Consider the following 18,035-nt stretch of genomic DNA (forward strand, 5'->3'; position numbering starts at 1 on the left):
GACGAGAACGATTGAGTTTTTTTAAGGCAAAGGCAAACGATTGAGCGGAAGATGAGGATCGAGCGCATGCTGGCTGCGCTAGGGATTAGATGGGTTGCGAGGTTGGCCCCGGCCACACTCTGGGCAAAAAAGAGAGAGAAGAGAGTTGGCCGGCCTTTTCTTTATATATTCCTCCATACATAAAATACAGGAAAATCCTATTCGCCGCTCGCTGCAGCAAATTGTTGATGTTTGGCAGAAGCGAGCGAGCGAACGTTTGGGGTTGGGCCGGCCCGTTTTAACGTTGCACCGATACCAGTTTTGAGAACTTTCTCTCATGTTCACAGCCGGTTTTTTCTGGTTTTGGGAACCTTCTAGAAGGTTCCTGAACCATTTTTTATTTTTATTTCTTTTCCTTTTTCTTCTTCTGTTTTTTTTCTTTTTTTGTTTATTGTTTTTTTTTCTTTTTTTCCTTTTTAAAAAATGTTCATATTTTCAAAAAAATCAATTTTCAAAATTTTGATCGTGTTTTCAAATTTTGTTCCAGAGTTTCAAAAAATTGTCTGTGTTTCCAATTTTGGTCGGTTGTTTCAAAAAATGTTTCTGATTTCAAGAAAAATTCACATATTCAAAAAATGTTCACTTTTTAAAAAATTGCTCGCATTTTGAAATTTTGTTCGGGAGTTTAAAAAATGTCCGGTTTTTCAAATTTTGTTCAGAATTTTAAAAAATGTCCATGTATTCAAATTTTGTTCATAGAACCAAAAAATGTTCGTGCTTTTGAATTTTGTTCGGAGTTTCAAAAAATATGTTCCCACGTCATGATTACAAATTTTGGTCAGAACTTGAAAAATGTTCATGTTTCACAAAATGTTCAGAAATATTAAAAAATGTTCGCGATTTCTAATTGTTTGGAATTTCATGAAATGTTCCATTTGAAAGTTTTTGTTCATAAATTGAAAAAAATGTTCGCGGTTTCAAATTTTTGTTCCAATTATCATGAAATGTTTCCACTTTTCAAATATTTTTGTTGAAAAAATCAAAAAAATGTTCGCGGCTTCAATATTTGTTCAGAATTTCATAATTTGTTCACAAATTCAAAAAAATATTTATGTTTTCAGAAAACAATATTTCCATTCCATTTTTCTTTTTTTCAATTTTTGTATATATTAAAAAAGTTCCTGTCGCCGGTTTTTTTCTTCAGGAATTCAATAAATGTTGGCACTTTCTTGAAAATATAGATTAAAAAAACGTTCAACCTAGTAACTAATTCAGTTTCGCTACAGTAGCTACTTTCGGTTCGCTACAGTATATACCATTCTGGTTCCACATCTATGGTTAGTTCTTTAAATGATGTACTGCTTTATTAGCAGCAGTATTCGTTAGCCTGAGTGGCTAGTAGTGCTTGATAGTACGTAGTTGGTCTCAGGTTCGATTCTTGGGTCGTGCGTGTTTCCTTTTTTGTGCTATATTTTTCATCGCGCGGTAGAACTCAATGGGCCGGCCCAGTCAGGTCCCTCTCTGTGCGTCAGGCCACCAATTTGACGCAAAGCGCGTCAAATAGGGGCTTTCGAAAATACAACCACGTATCAGCTTCTCCATAAGCATGATTTATTTGTGGCTTTCCCATGAGCGATGGTAAAATTTGCATGATTTGTTGCATCAGCCAACTAATTCACTAGCATAACTGCTAACTTTGTGAGGAAAGGTCGATCAACTAAGTACATACATGGTCGCCCGTGTAATGTTGCTTCCGGCTGACTAACTAGCATCGCATGGCTATTGAAGAGACATAATCAGAACCCACATATGTATTTTGTTGTGTTCCATCAGTCCACATTAAGGTAGCATCGAGTGCCCTATAGATATTTACTATTCCATTTTTTTGCTATTCCAATGACCACGCAAGAGTATAGAGTGGATACCGGCGGAGAGGAGGGTCTTTTTATAGGTAGATGCTCTGTCAATAAAGAAAAATGTTACAAAAAAGTGGTCTCTTCGTAGGGATGGTCTGAAAGGACGTCAACTTATAGCCGAATATGCAGGTGCTGACTCATCACCATGAATGATCATCCTTAGTTTTTATATCAATAATTTGGTGTTTTGATTTACAACTTTTTCGGTGCCAAGTAAAAATGCATAAGAAACTCCGTTTCCATGCGGTGAAACCCGTGCTATCTCCTCACTAGACAACAATACATCACGAAGTATTGGCTTCTCACCACACTCCATCTCGCTGTGTGTGCATCTTTAGCGATGTTGTTCCATTGCTGCTCACTATGTCACCGCCATTGTGGCACCGCACATCCTCTCCTACAAAGGGAAGGAGGAACACCGGATCACATCTTGCCATGTCCCGTCCTGCCTCTGCAACCTTCCCATTCACTTTGTACACGACGAGCCTTCCATCTCTAGTGATCAACCGCGACCCGGCTCCTTGACCCGACCAACTCTGATTTATGGTGTTGTGTAAAAAGAGTAGAAGTATGAGGAGAGGTGTATGAATTGGGTGCAAGGAGTAGCTCGTGAAGGGCGACCCACATGTCTAGCTTGCCAAGATTAGCTGTTAAAAGTTTGAACATTTTCTTGCGTGGACACAATGACAAGTGTGATATACGCTGGCGAGCTCATCACCTCGGTATTGACAAAATTTGGACGTGTTGTAACCAGATGGACATCATGGTCACTGTAAGGGTGGGAAGGAGGATAAGCAGCTGACATGATATATTTTTCTCTCTCGTTGCAGTGTATGGGCATGTTTCCTAGTTAATTATATGCAACACTTGCGTGTAGGTTTCCAATTGGCCGTCCCGTAACTTTCCGGCCTCGATTTTTCCTCTATCCAGTCCGGTTTTGGAAAATTTCAGAACTTCGGGCCAGGTTTGTCAGTCATTTTTTCTCTGGTTTGCTAGCATGTTTATCTTTGGCTTTTTAATTTTTTTCTCTATTTCTTTTTGGTTTTACTTTTTCATTTTTTTTCGTTCAATTTTTCACATTCATGAACTTTTCTAACTTTGTGAATGTTTGTGAATTCATGAAATTTTTTCATATTTGTGAACCCTTTTTTCAAATCCATTTTTTAAAATTCACAATCATTTTCAAAATAATGAACTTTTAGCTTTTATGTTTTTTTAAATTTATGATCATTTTTATAAATTATTATTCCTTTTCAAATCCATAAATTTTTTGTAATTCCACCAAAATTTCCAAAATTAAGAAACCTAATCTATTTATTTCCGGGGAAGGTTGATCAATGGCAAGCGAAAAAGAAGAAAACCACGAGCAAGCAGATGGGCAAACGAGTTTATGAGCCAGTGCGTGGGTGAGACACTGGGCCACGGTCCAGCTGGATTTTTAAATTTTTAACATATCCTTGATTTTTAAATTTCCTGAACGTTTTTTAAAAAGCACTAAATTCCATTAAAACTGTGATTTTTTCAAATTCATGACCTTAAAAAAAATTATGAACTTACTTTAAAATTTATGGACTTTTTAAAAATCCATAAAGAAATTTAATTTCACGTATTATTCAAAAATAGAAAACCCGTCTTTTTTTTCTTGGGAAAGCTGACCAACAGCAATAAAAAACGAGCAAAAAAAGAGATTAGTGAACGAGCATACATGCAACACAAGGCATGCGAGCACATGAGTTGGCTCGTGGGCGAGACGCTGGGCGTGGCCCGAACACACCCCTTTTCTGCTATAGGAATGAGAGTTGTCAATATCACTTTCTCATAGCAGGTTTCTGTTAGTGCCCCAACTCGCTCCACTTTTGGCCCCTTCTCCAGTTCTGCTCTTAGACTTGCTTCCTCTTTCGCTGCTATTTAATGTGCATCTCTATGGCTGGTTGAATGACAATGTATTTTCGTTTGAGCAATTAAATGGAAAGGAGATGTCCGGTTGGAGGAAAAGAAAGCATTATGTGGCCACATGTAGGCTACCAGGTAGGTACATGGGTTCACTGGTTTCGACTACCATTCAACATTTTTTTCAGGACAGTCCCCAAAACAGAATTAAATGGTCCCAACTAAGTACTCCCAAGAGAGAAAACAACCGTGTTCAATCAATTTCATATATAGTAAATATTTCCAATCAAGACTTGAGAAGTAATGCCAGTGACCAACATAAATGTTTGGTATAGCTACAGAGCACAACACCGCATTATTTGTTGGAAAGAAAAATGATGACAATTAAACATCTCAAGACTCCTCCTTGATTGGCTCAACATTTGCATGCATGTTGGGTGCACACAACTCACTGATCATCTCCTCCACTGATTTCCAAGAGGACCCTCCCTTCAGTACGGACTCCACAGCTAGCACCGATAGCCCGGCAACATTCTTTGCCGCTTCAATTCCGGCCTCCCCGAGCATAAGCTTCCTGACCACCTCCGATATTTCCTCGCTTGTGGCCAAACCCCGCATCGTTCTATCACTCGTGTGGACCCTAACCGCGATCTTGAGCTCATCGACTACAAACGCTGCATTGAAAGGTTGATCAGCATGCATGGGCCAAACTGCCAGTGGCACGCCAGCTGCAACACTCTCTAGCACCGAGTTCCACCCGCAGTGACTCAGAAACCCTCTCACGCTCTGGTGCTGCAAAATTCCCAATTGGTCCACCCACTCCCTCACCACTAAGCCTCTGTCCTTGGTACGCTCCTCGAACCCTGCACCAAGATCGATATTATCGGGCCTCACGGCCCATATGAAATCTACCTCGGCCCGCTCTAGCCCGTCTGCAACTTCCTTCAGCTGCACCTCTGGTATCGCGGCCAGCGTCCCGAGCGCGACGTACAGCACGGCCCGGCCGGCGGCTGCCTTCTCGTCCAGCCACTCCATCCATGATGGCCGGCCGGCGTCACCCGACGAAGAAGACGCGGTCTGGGAGAGGCAGAGCGGGCCGATGGCCCAGGCCGTGCGCCGTGGGCCTATAGTGCTTGTTCCAGAACTCCATGTACGGCTTCTCTAGGCCTTGGAAGGTGTTGACGATCAGGCCATGGCTCTCCACTATGGCCTTCCCCAGCTTGCTGTCCAGCTCCATCATCGGCGCGACCGACGACGGGTCGCCGAAGGGCGCCATCAAGTCCTCCAACGTGAGCTTGATGTGCGGGAACTCAGGCACCGTGAACGTCGCCGGATTGCCGTCGCCGTCGACGTCGGCGAGCTGCAGCGCCGGGCACGGGTCGTGGCTGATGCGCAGCTCCCTCATGACCTGTGCGAACGCCGAGATGCCGAAGAACGACACCTTCGGGACGCCGAGCGTGGCCGCCGACTCGTTCGTCCAGTACAGGAACGCGTCGGCGACGAGGAGGCTGGCCGGAGGTTCCATGGCGGCGAGCGACGCCTCGAGCTGTGGCTGGAGCAGCGACACGCCGTGTGCGAAGGCGACAAAGGAGGCCATGGACGTGACCGCCTCGGCGCTCTCCACGCCCGGCGGGACGCCCGAAACGTCGGCGGGGAACACGAGCTCGACGATGGCCGTGTCGTCGGCCCCGGACAGTCCCTCGCGGACGAAGGCTGCGTTGCCATGGGTTGTGAAGAAGGTCACGGTCGCCAGGCGGCGACGATGGAGGTGGTGGACAAGCTGGATGAGCGGGATGGTGTGGCCCTTGGCCATGAAGGGGAAGATTGCTATGTGAGGGAGGACATGGGATTCCGTGGAGGAAGAAGCAAAAGCCATCGCAGTGGAGGGTGCAACACAAGCTAGTCAGAGGGTTTTCTGCGTGTGATTCATGGTTAGCAGCAGGCACAATTTATAGCAAATATAAACTTTCGTCAACTCTGCTCAATCATGGAGCTGGGTTAGATATCGATAAACCAAATATACCAAAGAGGTGAGAGTAAAGAGAGCTGTAAGGCATCAATGATCTGTTCACAATTTGTTTAGAATGGCTGCATTTCACTGATGATGGCCACCCCATAAATAAAAATGAGATTAGTCGTTTGTATATTATGGTAGAATATATTCGGATGTTGGGAACACAAAGCTATCGCATCAGCTTCCAAAGAAAGTCATGGAAAATGGATTTGGGGGGACACATGGAACATCTTTTGTCATCTTGAAGATACCAATCTAAGCATGTAGAGAGCTGTATTATGGAAAAAGTGCAGTAGTGATCACCCAAAACAGTACAAACTAGTAATGTACGGCAGCAGTGCTAACTGACGCTCACCTTTTCATGGAGATGCAGGACCGGGCAGACGACCAAAACCCTAGCCACCGCCTCATCTACTCCCTTCGTCGCCGCTGTCGGGGCGTGTCGCTGGGTAAAGCCCGTGTGGCGCCAGCGTCATCGGGGAGGTCCTGATGGGGGGCGGCTTGCTTGTGGAGGAGTTGAAGGGTTGTTGTGGGATGGTGAAGGAGATGTGTGTTCGAGTTGCGGTCTTCCTTGGGCAGTGCTCCATGGTGGCGTTTGCGATCCAGCGCAAGATCTTCAATGGGGATCCGGCCTGAGGGAGTCGATGCATGGTTCCGTATTGCGTCCAGCTTGACATCAAGCCTGGATTTGTCGTGCAGCGTCATCGGTGACTTTTTTCAGGTATTCTTTAGGGAGTTTTCGAGTTTGATTTGGGGCGGCAAAGCGGCGGCGTTGTTCCAGTGTAGGAATAATATTCTCCCCAGTCTTTCCCCCTTCTATTGTTGTGGTTATCATCGGCGGGGGCATGCGGAGCCGTGTCTTCGGTGGGGGTGTGTGGACCTGTGTAGCCGATAGCAATAAGTCATACAATTATTTTGAAGAAACCAATAGGTCATGCATAATTTAATAGGGTCTGTCTAGGGCACATCGTATCTAAGTGACTCAATCAAACTAGAAACAAAAAGAAAAAAAGTTTGTATGAATCGTAGCGTAAAATCAATGACATATGATTTATATGTGCAATACTTAGAGCACATCTAGAGTGTGCTTTAGCAAAACTGAATTTTAATATGCGTTTAGTTTGTATAGCATAGGACATATCTGTCGCTTGTCCATCAAGAAGTTAGACATTTCCACATGAACCGAAACACAATTGTTCTTCTATATGTATATAAAAGATTGGCGCACATCTTTGGTCCTTTTCTTATCGCATTGAATTTACTAAACCACTTACTCAAGGCACTTCATATTTCAGGTCACCTTCATAAAATATCCATGGTATAGTCAAAACAACACGTCGCATGATTGTGACATGTAAGCGACAATGAACGTTTGACTTTCAATTTTGAAGTGCTGCAAGTTATCAATCAAACATATTTTTTGACAAAGGATAAAACATTAATATTAAGTTTGTACTAATTACATCTGGCATTTGCAATAACATAATATTATTGATTGCAACAATATAATACCAAAAGCGAGTCAAGATACAAAGGATGTACGCAGGTAAAAAGATAAGAATAAGAATAATGTAAAAAAGAAAGATGACACGATCAACCAAGCACACAAAGAAATAACACCCTCATCCATCTTCCTTAATTACGAGAAAGTTTCTTCAAAAGCAACACCTCTATGAAAGAAACCACGTGCAAGCGCCGCCATTGTCGAGTCAAACCATTGATGATTGGATCTTGAGTTTTCGCCTTAGAGAGCACATTTGAGCAAACTTCAAAGCAGTGCCTTCATCAAGGACACGGCACGTACACATAGCCATTGCAAGATGCAGCCAACGAAGGTCAGACCTACGAATTTTCACCCTCGAGCTTGAGACCCGATACTCGAAAAGCACCACCTAGCTGATGTCACTTTATGTTGACGCTACCACTTGCCAAAGAAAACGATGTTGCACGGAGGACACGCCCACATCAAAGTCACAGGAAATTGAAATCCAAACATATTAACATCCTCAACTAATATTCCTAAAAAAATCCTCAACTAACACATAATTTTATCAAACATGCCAGAGTAGTAGGCTGCAGGGATGGATGTTGACCAAGTACCAATGGCGGAACTACAGCCAGGCCGGATGGGCCATGAACCGCCCAATGTTTTGAAATTTGTGCAAGGCTGCAACGGGGCCTTTTTCCAAACTTAGTTGAGGAGTAAAAAAAAATTTGCAGGGTAGTTGAGGAGTAAATTAAACCAGTTAATGCATGAAGTCGTTGTCTTCTTCATTAACTTAATGTTATATACAGAGCTGCTATCGAGATGGCGTGTAGAGCAGCACATGGGCTGCTATACTCGACACTAGAGATCTTATATACATGTTTCTAGTAGGTATAAAATGTAAGTTGCTATTTCTATGGTACATCTCTCTCGGTGTTGATCTGGTGAAGCTAAGAGCATCTCCAGCCGTTGGCCCCTCAGGGGCGCGTAAAATCGCCGCCTGGGGGCGAGCCGGCGCAAAAGATTGACCTGGGGGCGAGTGGGTTTCCAGTCGCTGCCCCCAAAAGAAAGCATTCGGCTAAATTTCAGCTAAAATTCGGCAAACTGATCATATATTAGACATATTCGACATTTCACACAGCAAATTTATTAAAAAAGACCGGAACTACAACTACGGGCCGAAGAAGTCGCTGAACGCGGCGAAGTCGCCGCCGTCGCCGTCGTTGTCGGCGGCGGCCTTCTCCTCCTTGACGCGGCTGCCCCCTGCTGGACCCCTGTCCGGAGTCGCCATGGCGGACCGGTGACGGTGGCGGCGCATCGTCGTCGTCGCTGTTGTCGAGAATGACGACGCCTCCTTCGTCGCGGCCCCGGCGCCGATGTTCGAAGTGCTCTAGGGCGCGGCACTGGCGCTCCATCTCCATCTTCAGCCAGTCATCGCGCGCCCATTTCAGGGCCGCCGCCTCGTCGAGCTCCGCGGCGTCGTGCTTCGTCTTCACGGCGGGGAGCCCCGGCTCCATTTTCACGGCCGCGAGCCTCGGCTCCTTCGGTTTGACGAAGCGCGGAGGAGCAGAGGAGGAGGCGCGCGGGGCGCCCTCATTTATGACGATGCCGGCGCTGCGAGTGCGCCGACCGAGCGGCGTCTCCGCCGCGGGCTCGGCCTTGACGTCGAACGCCACCGGCGAGCCGGAGGAGTGGGAAGAAGAACGAGAGGAGGAGTGCGAGGAGGAAGTTGAGGAGGAACCGAACCTCCTGGGCATCCATTGCCCAACGCGCCGGCGGTGGACCGGGGCGGCCGCCGCGGCAGGGTATGCCAACAACGGGTTATTGCCGCCCTCGAGGTACTCCAGCACGTCCTCGAGCGTGCGGCCGTGGGCGCCCCACCACACTCGGCGCCCCTCGCCGTTCTTGATGCCGCCCACCACCGACGCCCCGTTGGTGGAAGCAAGCCTCTGCTCCTGGCGGCGCTGGAAGTACGCCGCCCATGCCGCGTGGTTGTCGGCGGCGTACTGGGGGAGGGCGAGCTACTCCTCTGTCAGGGAGGCTCGCACGCGGTCGACCTCGATGGATAAGAAGGCAGGGCACGCCTCGATGTCGGGCACCGGGGGAATGGGCACTCCCCCTTTGCTGAACCTCCACCCCATCAGCCCGGCGCGCATGTCCGGTGGCGTCGAGATGTTTGCCTCGAACAGTAGCCAGGCCTCCCACTCGTGAAGCGAGCGGCGGCCGAAGCCGTTGGCCGCCGCCGCGTCGCCGGGGAATCACGCGGCCATCGGGCTGGGAGGGAGGGAGGGAGAGGGGAGGGAAGAAGCGTCGGCGAGCGGAGGCGCACGGGAGAGAGGGAGAGCTCGGCCACGGTCGATGGGCAGCTAGGGCTGGTGTGGCCAGAGGCGAGGGAGGCCACCGGCATATATAGCCCGCGCCGTGTGTACGCGTGGCGGGAGGGGAGGCGTCGCCGCGCCACCCGTGACGCGCCGCCCGTGAGGAATCAATGGCAAGGCTGACCGGCGGCAGCCTTGCCATTGATTCCACGCGGGAAACCAAGGCGTTTCGATGACGATGACGCGTGCGTCGCTGACTCGGCGGGCCCGTGGCTCTTTCGCGCCAAAACCGCTCGCCCCGGCACCCCCGGGCGCCCCCAGCGAGACGGTTTCGGCCTGGGTCCACCGACGCTGATTTTGGCCTAAGCCGGCGAAAAACAGGCTCCTGGGGGCGCGACTGGGCCGTTTTTCGGCGCCGGCGCGAAAAAATCGCCTGGGGTCCCGTGTTGGCGGCGCGGCTGGAGATGCTCTAAGTACTCTTATTCTACAACAAGTTGTCGACGACTTGTAGCTGGTGATATCATGAAATGTGAAAGGTTGTTGTTAAAGGCTCCAAAGCATCCAAGTCTTGTTTTTTCTTTCTTCCAAAATGACAGGATTCCCGCATTCATTCAGAAGAAAAGAATTGCTCGGTTAATTAGAAAAACCGAGCGAAACCCAGATTGTCCAACTAATTATGAAAAATCGGGCGAAATACTATCACAAACTCTAAGCGGTACACATAAGATAGTCCACACACACCACTTTAAAGAGAGTCTCACCGAGACAACATGCATGCGTAATCGTCATCACTTCTTCCCTACAAGCGTCATTGCCATCCCTAAGCCCCGAGAAAATGACCCCGACTTCATCGTATGACTCAACCCACACCGTAGACCCCGCGTGAAGATGTATGAAAATCCACGCCAGAACTCAGCAACCTGCGACGGATGGTGCAGCTCCGACTTTGATAGAGAACTACGAAGTAGAACTAGGCACAGCTGGCGCCGCAGAAGATCATCGAACGAAACACCTGCTGCCCTTCATCGTATGCCACCGGGACCCGTCACCGTAGCTTTGACTTCAAAACAACAAACCAGTCGAGACAATTCCGCAGACATGCCAGAGAAGAGCGACTACCTATACCTTGGTCGCGTCTCCGACATTGCTGCCCCATCATCATTGCCAAAGAAGTCCTCACGCCAACATCGCCGCCTTCCACTGGTCCCGCTCCCCGATGCCCAGCTCCTAAGACGAAGTTAGGGGGGGGGATACGACACCATGGTGCTGCCATCTTTCGATCACACATCAAGGGTTTCTCCATGAGCTGTAACAATTCACGCGGGATGGATGCGGTAATGCAATGATGCTTTCAGGAAGGTCAGCGACGGCCACAAATTGCCGCCATCGCTCGCTCACGCGTCTTGTAATAGGGCCATGTTGCGAATGGCTCAATCAGGGGGCATGGTGTGCAGACGATGCGGTGGATGTTTAACGTCTGATCAACATAGAGACGTCCACTTAAAGCGGTTGTTCAAGCTATTCCCACCTATGCAATGCCGGTCTTTAAAATTCCTAAAAAAATTTGCAAAGGAATTATCGACGCGATGGCGCATTTCTGGTGGGGAGATGAGGACAACTAAAGGAGGATGCATTGGATGACTTGGTGGAAAATGTGTGTACCCAAGAACCAAGGAGGAATGGGTTTTCGGGATATCCATTGTTTCAATTTGGCTATGCTGGCTAAACAGGCTTGGCGTCTTCTCGAGAATCCGGATTCTCTATTGCTACTATTTTAAGAGTCAAATACTATCCTGACGGTGACTTGTTGAACACTGACCTGAAGAAGGGATCTTCCTTCACCTGGCAAAGTATTATGGCGGGTGTGAGCTCCCTGAAGCGTGGTCATATTTGGCGAGTGGGAAACGGGCAGAATATTGACATTTGGGAGGACGCATGGATTCCAAATTGTGCAAACCGTAAAATTGTTACCCCTAAGGGAGGCCAGTTGTTACGGAAGGTAGCAGATTTGATTGATCCAATCCTAAATAGTTGGGATGAAGATCTTCTCACACAGACTCTATGGCCTATTGATGTTCAGCGAGTGCTTACGATCCCGATATCACAACATGATATGCCAGATTTCATAGCTTGGAATTTCACAAAAAATGGGATTTTTTCAGTTCGGTCTGCTTATTTTGTGGAATGGGACCACCAATATGGGAACAAGTTACGACATACCAATGGGATGGGACGTACCATGGTCAATCCTATTTGGGCGAGGATTTGGAAGCTTGCTTGTCCAGCAAAGGTTAAAATATTTATTTGGCGTACACTTCACGGCACTATTTCGTGTCGTGTTAACTTAGCTAATAGACGTGTGAAAGTCTCGCCTAAGTGTCCTATCTGCTCATCTGGGCCAGAAGACACAAAACACTTGTTGTTTCTATGTGACAGAGCAAAAGAAGTCTGGAGAAGACTAGGGATGGACGATATTATCGGCAGAGCTTGTAAAATAGACTATGCGGGTGAGGCAATCTTGGAATATTTACTTTCATTACCAGATCAGGAACTATGTATTATGGGCACTCGTAATGTGCGTGACATGATTGCCATATCAGCCTGGTACTTGTGGTGGGAAAGGCGCAAATTGGTACACAATGAGACTACTCAGAATGCACAACAGATATCCATGGGGATACGCGCTCTCGCTGCCAATTTTGTTAATGCCTCCTCGCCGAAGGCTTCCATTAAAAGAGGAGGATGGTCTAATCCCCCGGCGGGATTTGTTAAACTTATTGTTGATGCTTCTTTTGATCACGATCTTCTCAGGGGTACGATCGGGGTTGTCTTAAGAGATGACAAAGGTAGGTTCATCGGTGGGGGAAATGATAAGATTGACTGGTGTGCAGATGTGTTGATGGCTGAAGCTTTGGCGTTAAAATTTGGCCTATCGCTTGCGCAAAGGACGGGTTGTAATCGCATAATTATTAACTCGGATAATATGGAGGTGATCGAGACCATGAACGAAGGAGGACGATCGTCGGGGGCAGCAGCTGCAATTTTTGATGACTGCTTTCACTTAGCTTGTGATTTTCCTATTTCTAAATTCGAGCATTGTAATAGAGAAGCAAATAAAGTTGCTCATGAACTTGCCAAGTTGGCTAGATTTTTTTTCATTTCTGATTGGTTTGAGGAACCACATAATGCAATTGTACCAATCCTTATAAACGATGTAATGATTATTTCAAATGAATAAAGCTCGAATTTTCTTTAAAAAAACATAGAGACGTCCACTTATCTGAGGAATCACAAATTTGAAATAAAAAATATTTTTCTCTTTCATATATCACATAGCTGTCACGAAGATTTGATTTCACTTGTTAATCGCCTTCTCCCTCCTCTTCGTCACACAAAACAAAGTACTTGAGCAATTTAAATACGTAACGAGCAGTCCCACAATGTCATTACAAGTCAATGCACTCTATCAACCTTGTAAAATATTAGCACGCCAGCGATCACAATGTAAGGCCAGAACTGCGATAGAAAGGTGAGCAGAATCGCCCATGGCAACCTCCACCATGCCTGAACTCCAAGCCGCTTCAGCAGGATCAGCTCCCCGTTGGCCACCATCGAGAAGGCCCACACAGCATCGACCAACACGAGAGCCGTGATCGCGCACGACGCGATGGACGTCGTGCGCGCGACCACGGCCAGCACCACGTATAGCCCGAACACAAAGGCGGCGCCGAGGCTCCTCGCCGAGCCGGCCATGAACGTGACCGAGATGACGAAGGAGATCATGCGGGTGCGGATGTCCACGGTGGTGACCCCCGCGTACATGAGGCTGGTGATGGATAGGCACGCGCAGATGAAGGCCAGCGTGTTGGCGATGATGAACACGTCGAACGCGTAGTGCCTAGCCAGCGTCGGCGTGCCGCCATTCGGATGGTCATCCGCTCGGTAGCCACCAGGCAGGGCGAAGGCTGCGGTGAAGGCGACCGTCGCGATCAGAACGGAGGCGATGCCGATAGTCTGTGGGGAGTCGGTTATCTTTTGCGCTTCTTCCTTCGGGTCTAGCAGAACAATATGTTCTTTGTGGAAGTGATCGCCTCTAAATGTGCCATTCTTTGCGCCGGCATCTTGAAGTAACATATATATCATAATTCTTGGGTTCTGCAAAGATACATTCGACGAACACAAAATAAATCATTCTCTTAGTACAAGCCAGTGGAACTATATGCATGAACCGACCAACAAACAATTGCTTACCAATCCGTAATGAACTCCTGCAGGTGTCGTGATCCATGAGAGATCGAGCGGCGTTTGGCCCTTGTTGTTTCTCATATTCAGCTTAACCTCGCGGTTTTTCATCAAAGGGCCGAAGATCCACACGTTCCCCATCTGGATCGCGAGATGCAGCGCGGTGTTGCCGTCCTTGTCCTGCATGTTCATCACTGATGATGCGAATTTCTTTCTCTGCAGCTTGCAGGCATACGTCACCACTGACTGGCTCTCCTCGAGGATGGCCACGTGGAGGAAGGTCCTGCCATTGGCATCGCGTAGCTCGGCGCAGTCCCGACGACCGTCGAGCAAGACGGAGACGGCCTTGACTTTCTTCGCATACGCCGCCACGTGTATGGGAAACGATCCGTTGATGTCTGCCTGATACGCTGCGGATTGATCAGCATCCAACAATATGCTGATCACCTCGTGCTCCCCCCATGATGCCGCGAAGTGGAGAGGCGTGCTTCTAGTGGATTGGTCTGCTTGTCTGATGAGATCCTTGTTCCATTCCAATAGCATTTTTATTGTCTCTGCAGTGGCTAGTTCTCAGCGGAATTTCAATGCTTAATAAGAGTTATACTAGTATGCAATATGTTTTCGAGGTAATATCATCAGAAGTCATAATTCTTGCGCTTGATGTTCGATTTAGTACTAAAACTTGCAAAATACATAATTGTAGTCACTTAACTTGTCTCAACGTGCAAATATGATGCTTTCAACAGTATGTGCACGTATGACCTGCACACGTGGCGAGCCAGCGTGGCGTAGGCCAGCTAGTGAGATTTGATCCCACGATCTACTCGTAAGAGACTTGCACAGATAGCCACCAGACCAAGGACACAACATGTTAGACATGCACAACTATTTATCTAAACTAAATTCAAACCCCAAAAAAGCAAGAAACGTGGTTATAACCTGTGACCTCCTGGCCGAATTGGTAGGCTAACCACCAGACCAGGTTGCACTTTGTGATTGAAATGGGTAAACAATAATTTGTTGTCAGTTCTTATATCATGTCTAACCCAAAACTAAATTTACGATTTTTTTTTCATTTTATTATAATTGACAGATTTTGTACGCGAATAAATAAGACACAAGGCAGTTATCTGCAAAAAATGCTTCCAGACACTTACAAGTGGGCCTATGCGCCGCTCGCAGGCCACGAATGTAGGCTATCCGTCTGGGTACGAAAGGAAGACCGTATTTGAACGCGGAGACAAGTTATATGACCACAATTCCGTATTTTGCAAGTTTTATAACCAAACTGAACATCGAGCGCGTGTTTTACGACTTCCAGCAATATTACCTCTATGTTTTCATATAATGTATTTCTTGAGTTAAATGAAGAAACCACCGCATTAAAGGTCAACTTTGCAGAGAGAACGGTTCTACAAATTTTCGGCAGAAAACACTACATCTACGGTAAACCTTTTGCATTAAACACTGATGGCTTGATTAGATCGTTTTGATGTGTTTTGACAGGTGGGTCTGCCTTTTGATGATGTGGCATAACAACTCATGTTAGTGGGGTTTGATCAAAATTTACAAACTACTCTTTGAAATTTAACATAGACAAACATGAGGTTGGGTGAGTGCATTGTTGAGATTTGTAAGTTGGAGCGGCAGCTCCAGGTCGTGCTCTATTGTGTCGACTCTTGTCACTTGGATGACAGAGTCGTCGGCTAGCTTGGAACACATCCTCGGGGTTGGTGTGTATGTGGCTCAGTTCTATCGGTTTTGGGCCGGTTTTCCTTATTGACCGACCAATCTCTTCTTCTATATGCAAAGGTAGAGGTGATCTTGCCGATTGCTTGAAAAATAATATGAAGAGTTGAAATGAGGCTTTTGCCAATCATCTAGTGATTTTGCAATTGTCTATGTGAGCATTGGAAGTTTTGTAAACTTTAAGTAGTTTGTGGCTTTCCATTCTCAGTTTCATCTACAAATTATGTAGCAAAAGTGTTTGTTGTTTGTGCCGCACTCTTCAATTATTTGATGAATTTGGATATTGAGACTTGTCAGAATTAAAATAATCTACATTTTGTACTTCTAGAGTGACTATTCTTGAAATCAAGCTCCAATATGAACTAAATTTCCAATTATAAGATTTAAAGTTTTGTAATATGAATTTAGAAATTTAAATTCTTAAATTGATATTTTGAAATTTAAACATCTAAATTTGAAATTTTAAAAAGATTCAGTTGTATGAAAATTCAAACGATATGATACAACACTCATAATATAATTTGGAGCAATTCAATTTGTTGAAATAAAAGTTCGATATTCAAACATTTGAAGTTGGACCCTAACTACCAAAGAAGAAAAGGTGGAAGTGAAGGATATTACTGGGGATGTTAAACTCATAACATCACTTATCAAAATAGGGGAAATAAGGAATTTGCTTGCCATTTTGTGGTGACAACGCAGTGACAGTAAAAAAGTACTCTCGGTTTATAAGAGATGCATGTATTATGAGGCCAATTTTGACCTCTATTTTGACCCCCGAAATGTTCTTTATATGTCACAAAAATATAACCTTGAATTTGTAATCCAAAGAAGTTTCTACTCACATATTTTTATTGCACTTATATCATGCATTATTGATCTAACTGATATATTCAAATAAATCTTGAAATATGTGCGGACCATATAAACCCAAACCAGAGTTTTTCTTTTTGAGTGGCAAACCAGAGTAGTTGGTATGCAAATAATCATTTCACCGTTTTATTAAGGATAAATTGACTTACATTCATGAATTATATATCATTGGACATTTTCAAAAGTGTTTTTTTATTAACCGAATGTAATTACAACAAGTTGCGAATGCGCTCTTATCCGGGGGCATGAATGGAATTGTAAAAGATGGGGGAAAAGGCCTCACCTTTGCCCTTGAGAGCGGCTACATGCAAGGCATTTCGCCCGTCTGGCCCAGAGTACGAGAGCCCTTTGTCGTTCTGATAGAGCTGGCGTGCAATGTCGTCGTGATCCAGCGAGACAGCCAAATATAGCGGCGAGGCGCCATCGGCCGGCGGAACTCGAGCTAGCTGGGGGTCCTCCGACATCAGCCGGGCGACCATGTCCCTGCTGCCTAAACGGACCGCCTCGTGTAGCACCGTCTCTCCCTGCTCGTTCTGCATCCTCAGCATCGCCTTCACCTTCTGGTCGCCGCCGCCATTCTCGGCTCTTCTCGCGAGATCCACGAGATGAGCGACCATCCCACCCCACCCTGCCCGGGCGGCGCAGTGCAGTGGCGTGTCGCCGGTGCCGTTCCGGGCGTCGAGCAGGTGACGGGCCCTGTCGTAGATCACTGTCGCGCTTTGCAGGAACTGATGCGCGTCTCCCCGCGACGCGACCACGTGGAGGAGGGAGTCCCGCGCCACGGTTACCGCGTCGGCCGAGGTCACTGTGGATGCCGATTCGACATTGATGGCTTCCTCGATGTGGACGATTACATCATGACGTGCCGGTCGCACTGGTGCCGGCTGGGGCGCCGCTGCTGCATCGTCCTTTTGGCCAAGGAGATGCTCGAGCTGCCCCCAGTCGCCGCGGCGCGCGGCCATGAGCAGCTCCGGATGCGGCTCGAAGTCGACCCCCTCATTTGGCTTGCTCCGTAGGTTGGGAGCTTGCTCTGTGTTCTCTGGAGCCATTCTGAGAGGCAGGTGCACTCTTGGTAGATCCTAGCGCTCGAACCTACACCTACTATATCATATCATGGATTAGAGAGAGAGATGGCTACTTGGCGGACTCAAAGTATAAAGGGCAAAACGCGTTTGCTAATCATTCCTTGAGAGGAGGCAGTAGAGATGCGATTCTACCTCAGACATCACGTAAGGGCTCTGGTGAGAACCAGTAGGAGCAGCCCGCCTGTTACCACCGATTTGATTCAGCCAGCGAAATCGTCCTGCCCCTCACTCAATACCTTTCTTCAGCGGGTGTTCCAGTTCTTTGCCCCAGCAATGACTGCAAACACTTGCATCTGGAGTACAGATCGCGTTTTTTTTAGAAATTCCGCATTCCATTAAACTGATATCAAATTATAAGGCTGGTTGTAATGGAAAGTATCATATACTAAACTTGTCTAGTTGGCATGCATGATACTATCTATGATACTTGTTGAATATATGGTTTGTGCATGTATATTGTATAGTCTGGCCCATCTCCTAGTC

General features: G+C 46.8%; 1 protein-coding gene and 1 pseudogene across 1 annotated transcript; both read right to left on the bottom strand.

The window, feature by feature from the left end:
- Window positions 1-4,034: 4,034 nt before the first annotated feature.
- On the bottom strand, window positions 4,035-5,696 carry LOC119308853 (annotated as a pseudogene).
- A 7,281-nt stretch (window positions 5,697-12,977) lies between these two features.
- On the bottom strand, window positions 12,978-17,486 carry LOC119305494 (ankyrin-3-like). Its single transcript, XM_037582000.1, has 3 exons — window positions 16,751-17,486; window positions 13,855-14,399; window positions 12,978-13,758 (listed from the first exon to the last, which is right to left on the bottom strand). The coding sequence occupies exons 1-3, from the start codon at window positions 17,427-17,429 to the stop codon at window positions 13,057-13,059; spliced, it is 1,926 nt and encodes a 641-aa protein (XP_037437897.1). The 5' UTR covers window positions 17,430-17,486; the 3' UTR covers window positions 12,978-13,056.
- Window positions 17,487-18,035: the final 549 nt, after the last annotated feature.

The sequence above is a fragment of the Triticum dicoccoides genome, chromosome 5B (assembly GCF_002162155.2).
Source record: "Triticum dicoccoides isolate Atlit2015 ecotype Zavitan chromosome 5B, WEW_v2.0, whole genome shotgun sequence".
NCBI classification, from domain to species: Eukaryota; Viridiplantae; Streptophyta; class Magnoliopsida; order Poales; family Poaceae; genus Triticum; species Triticum dicoccoides.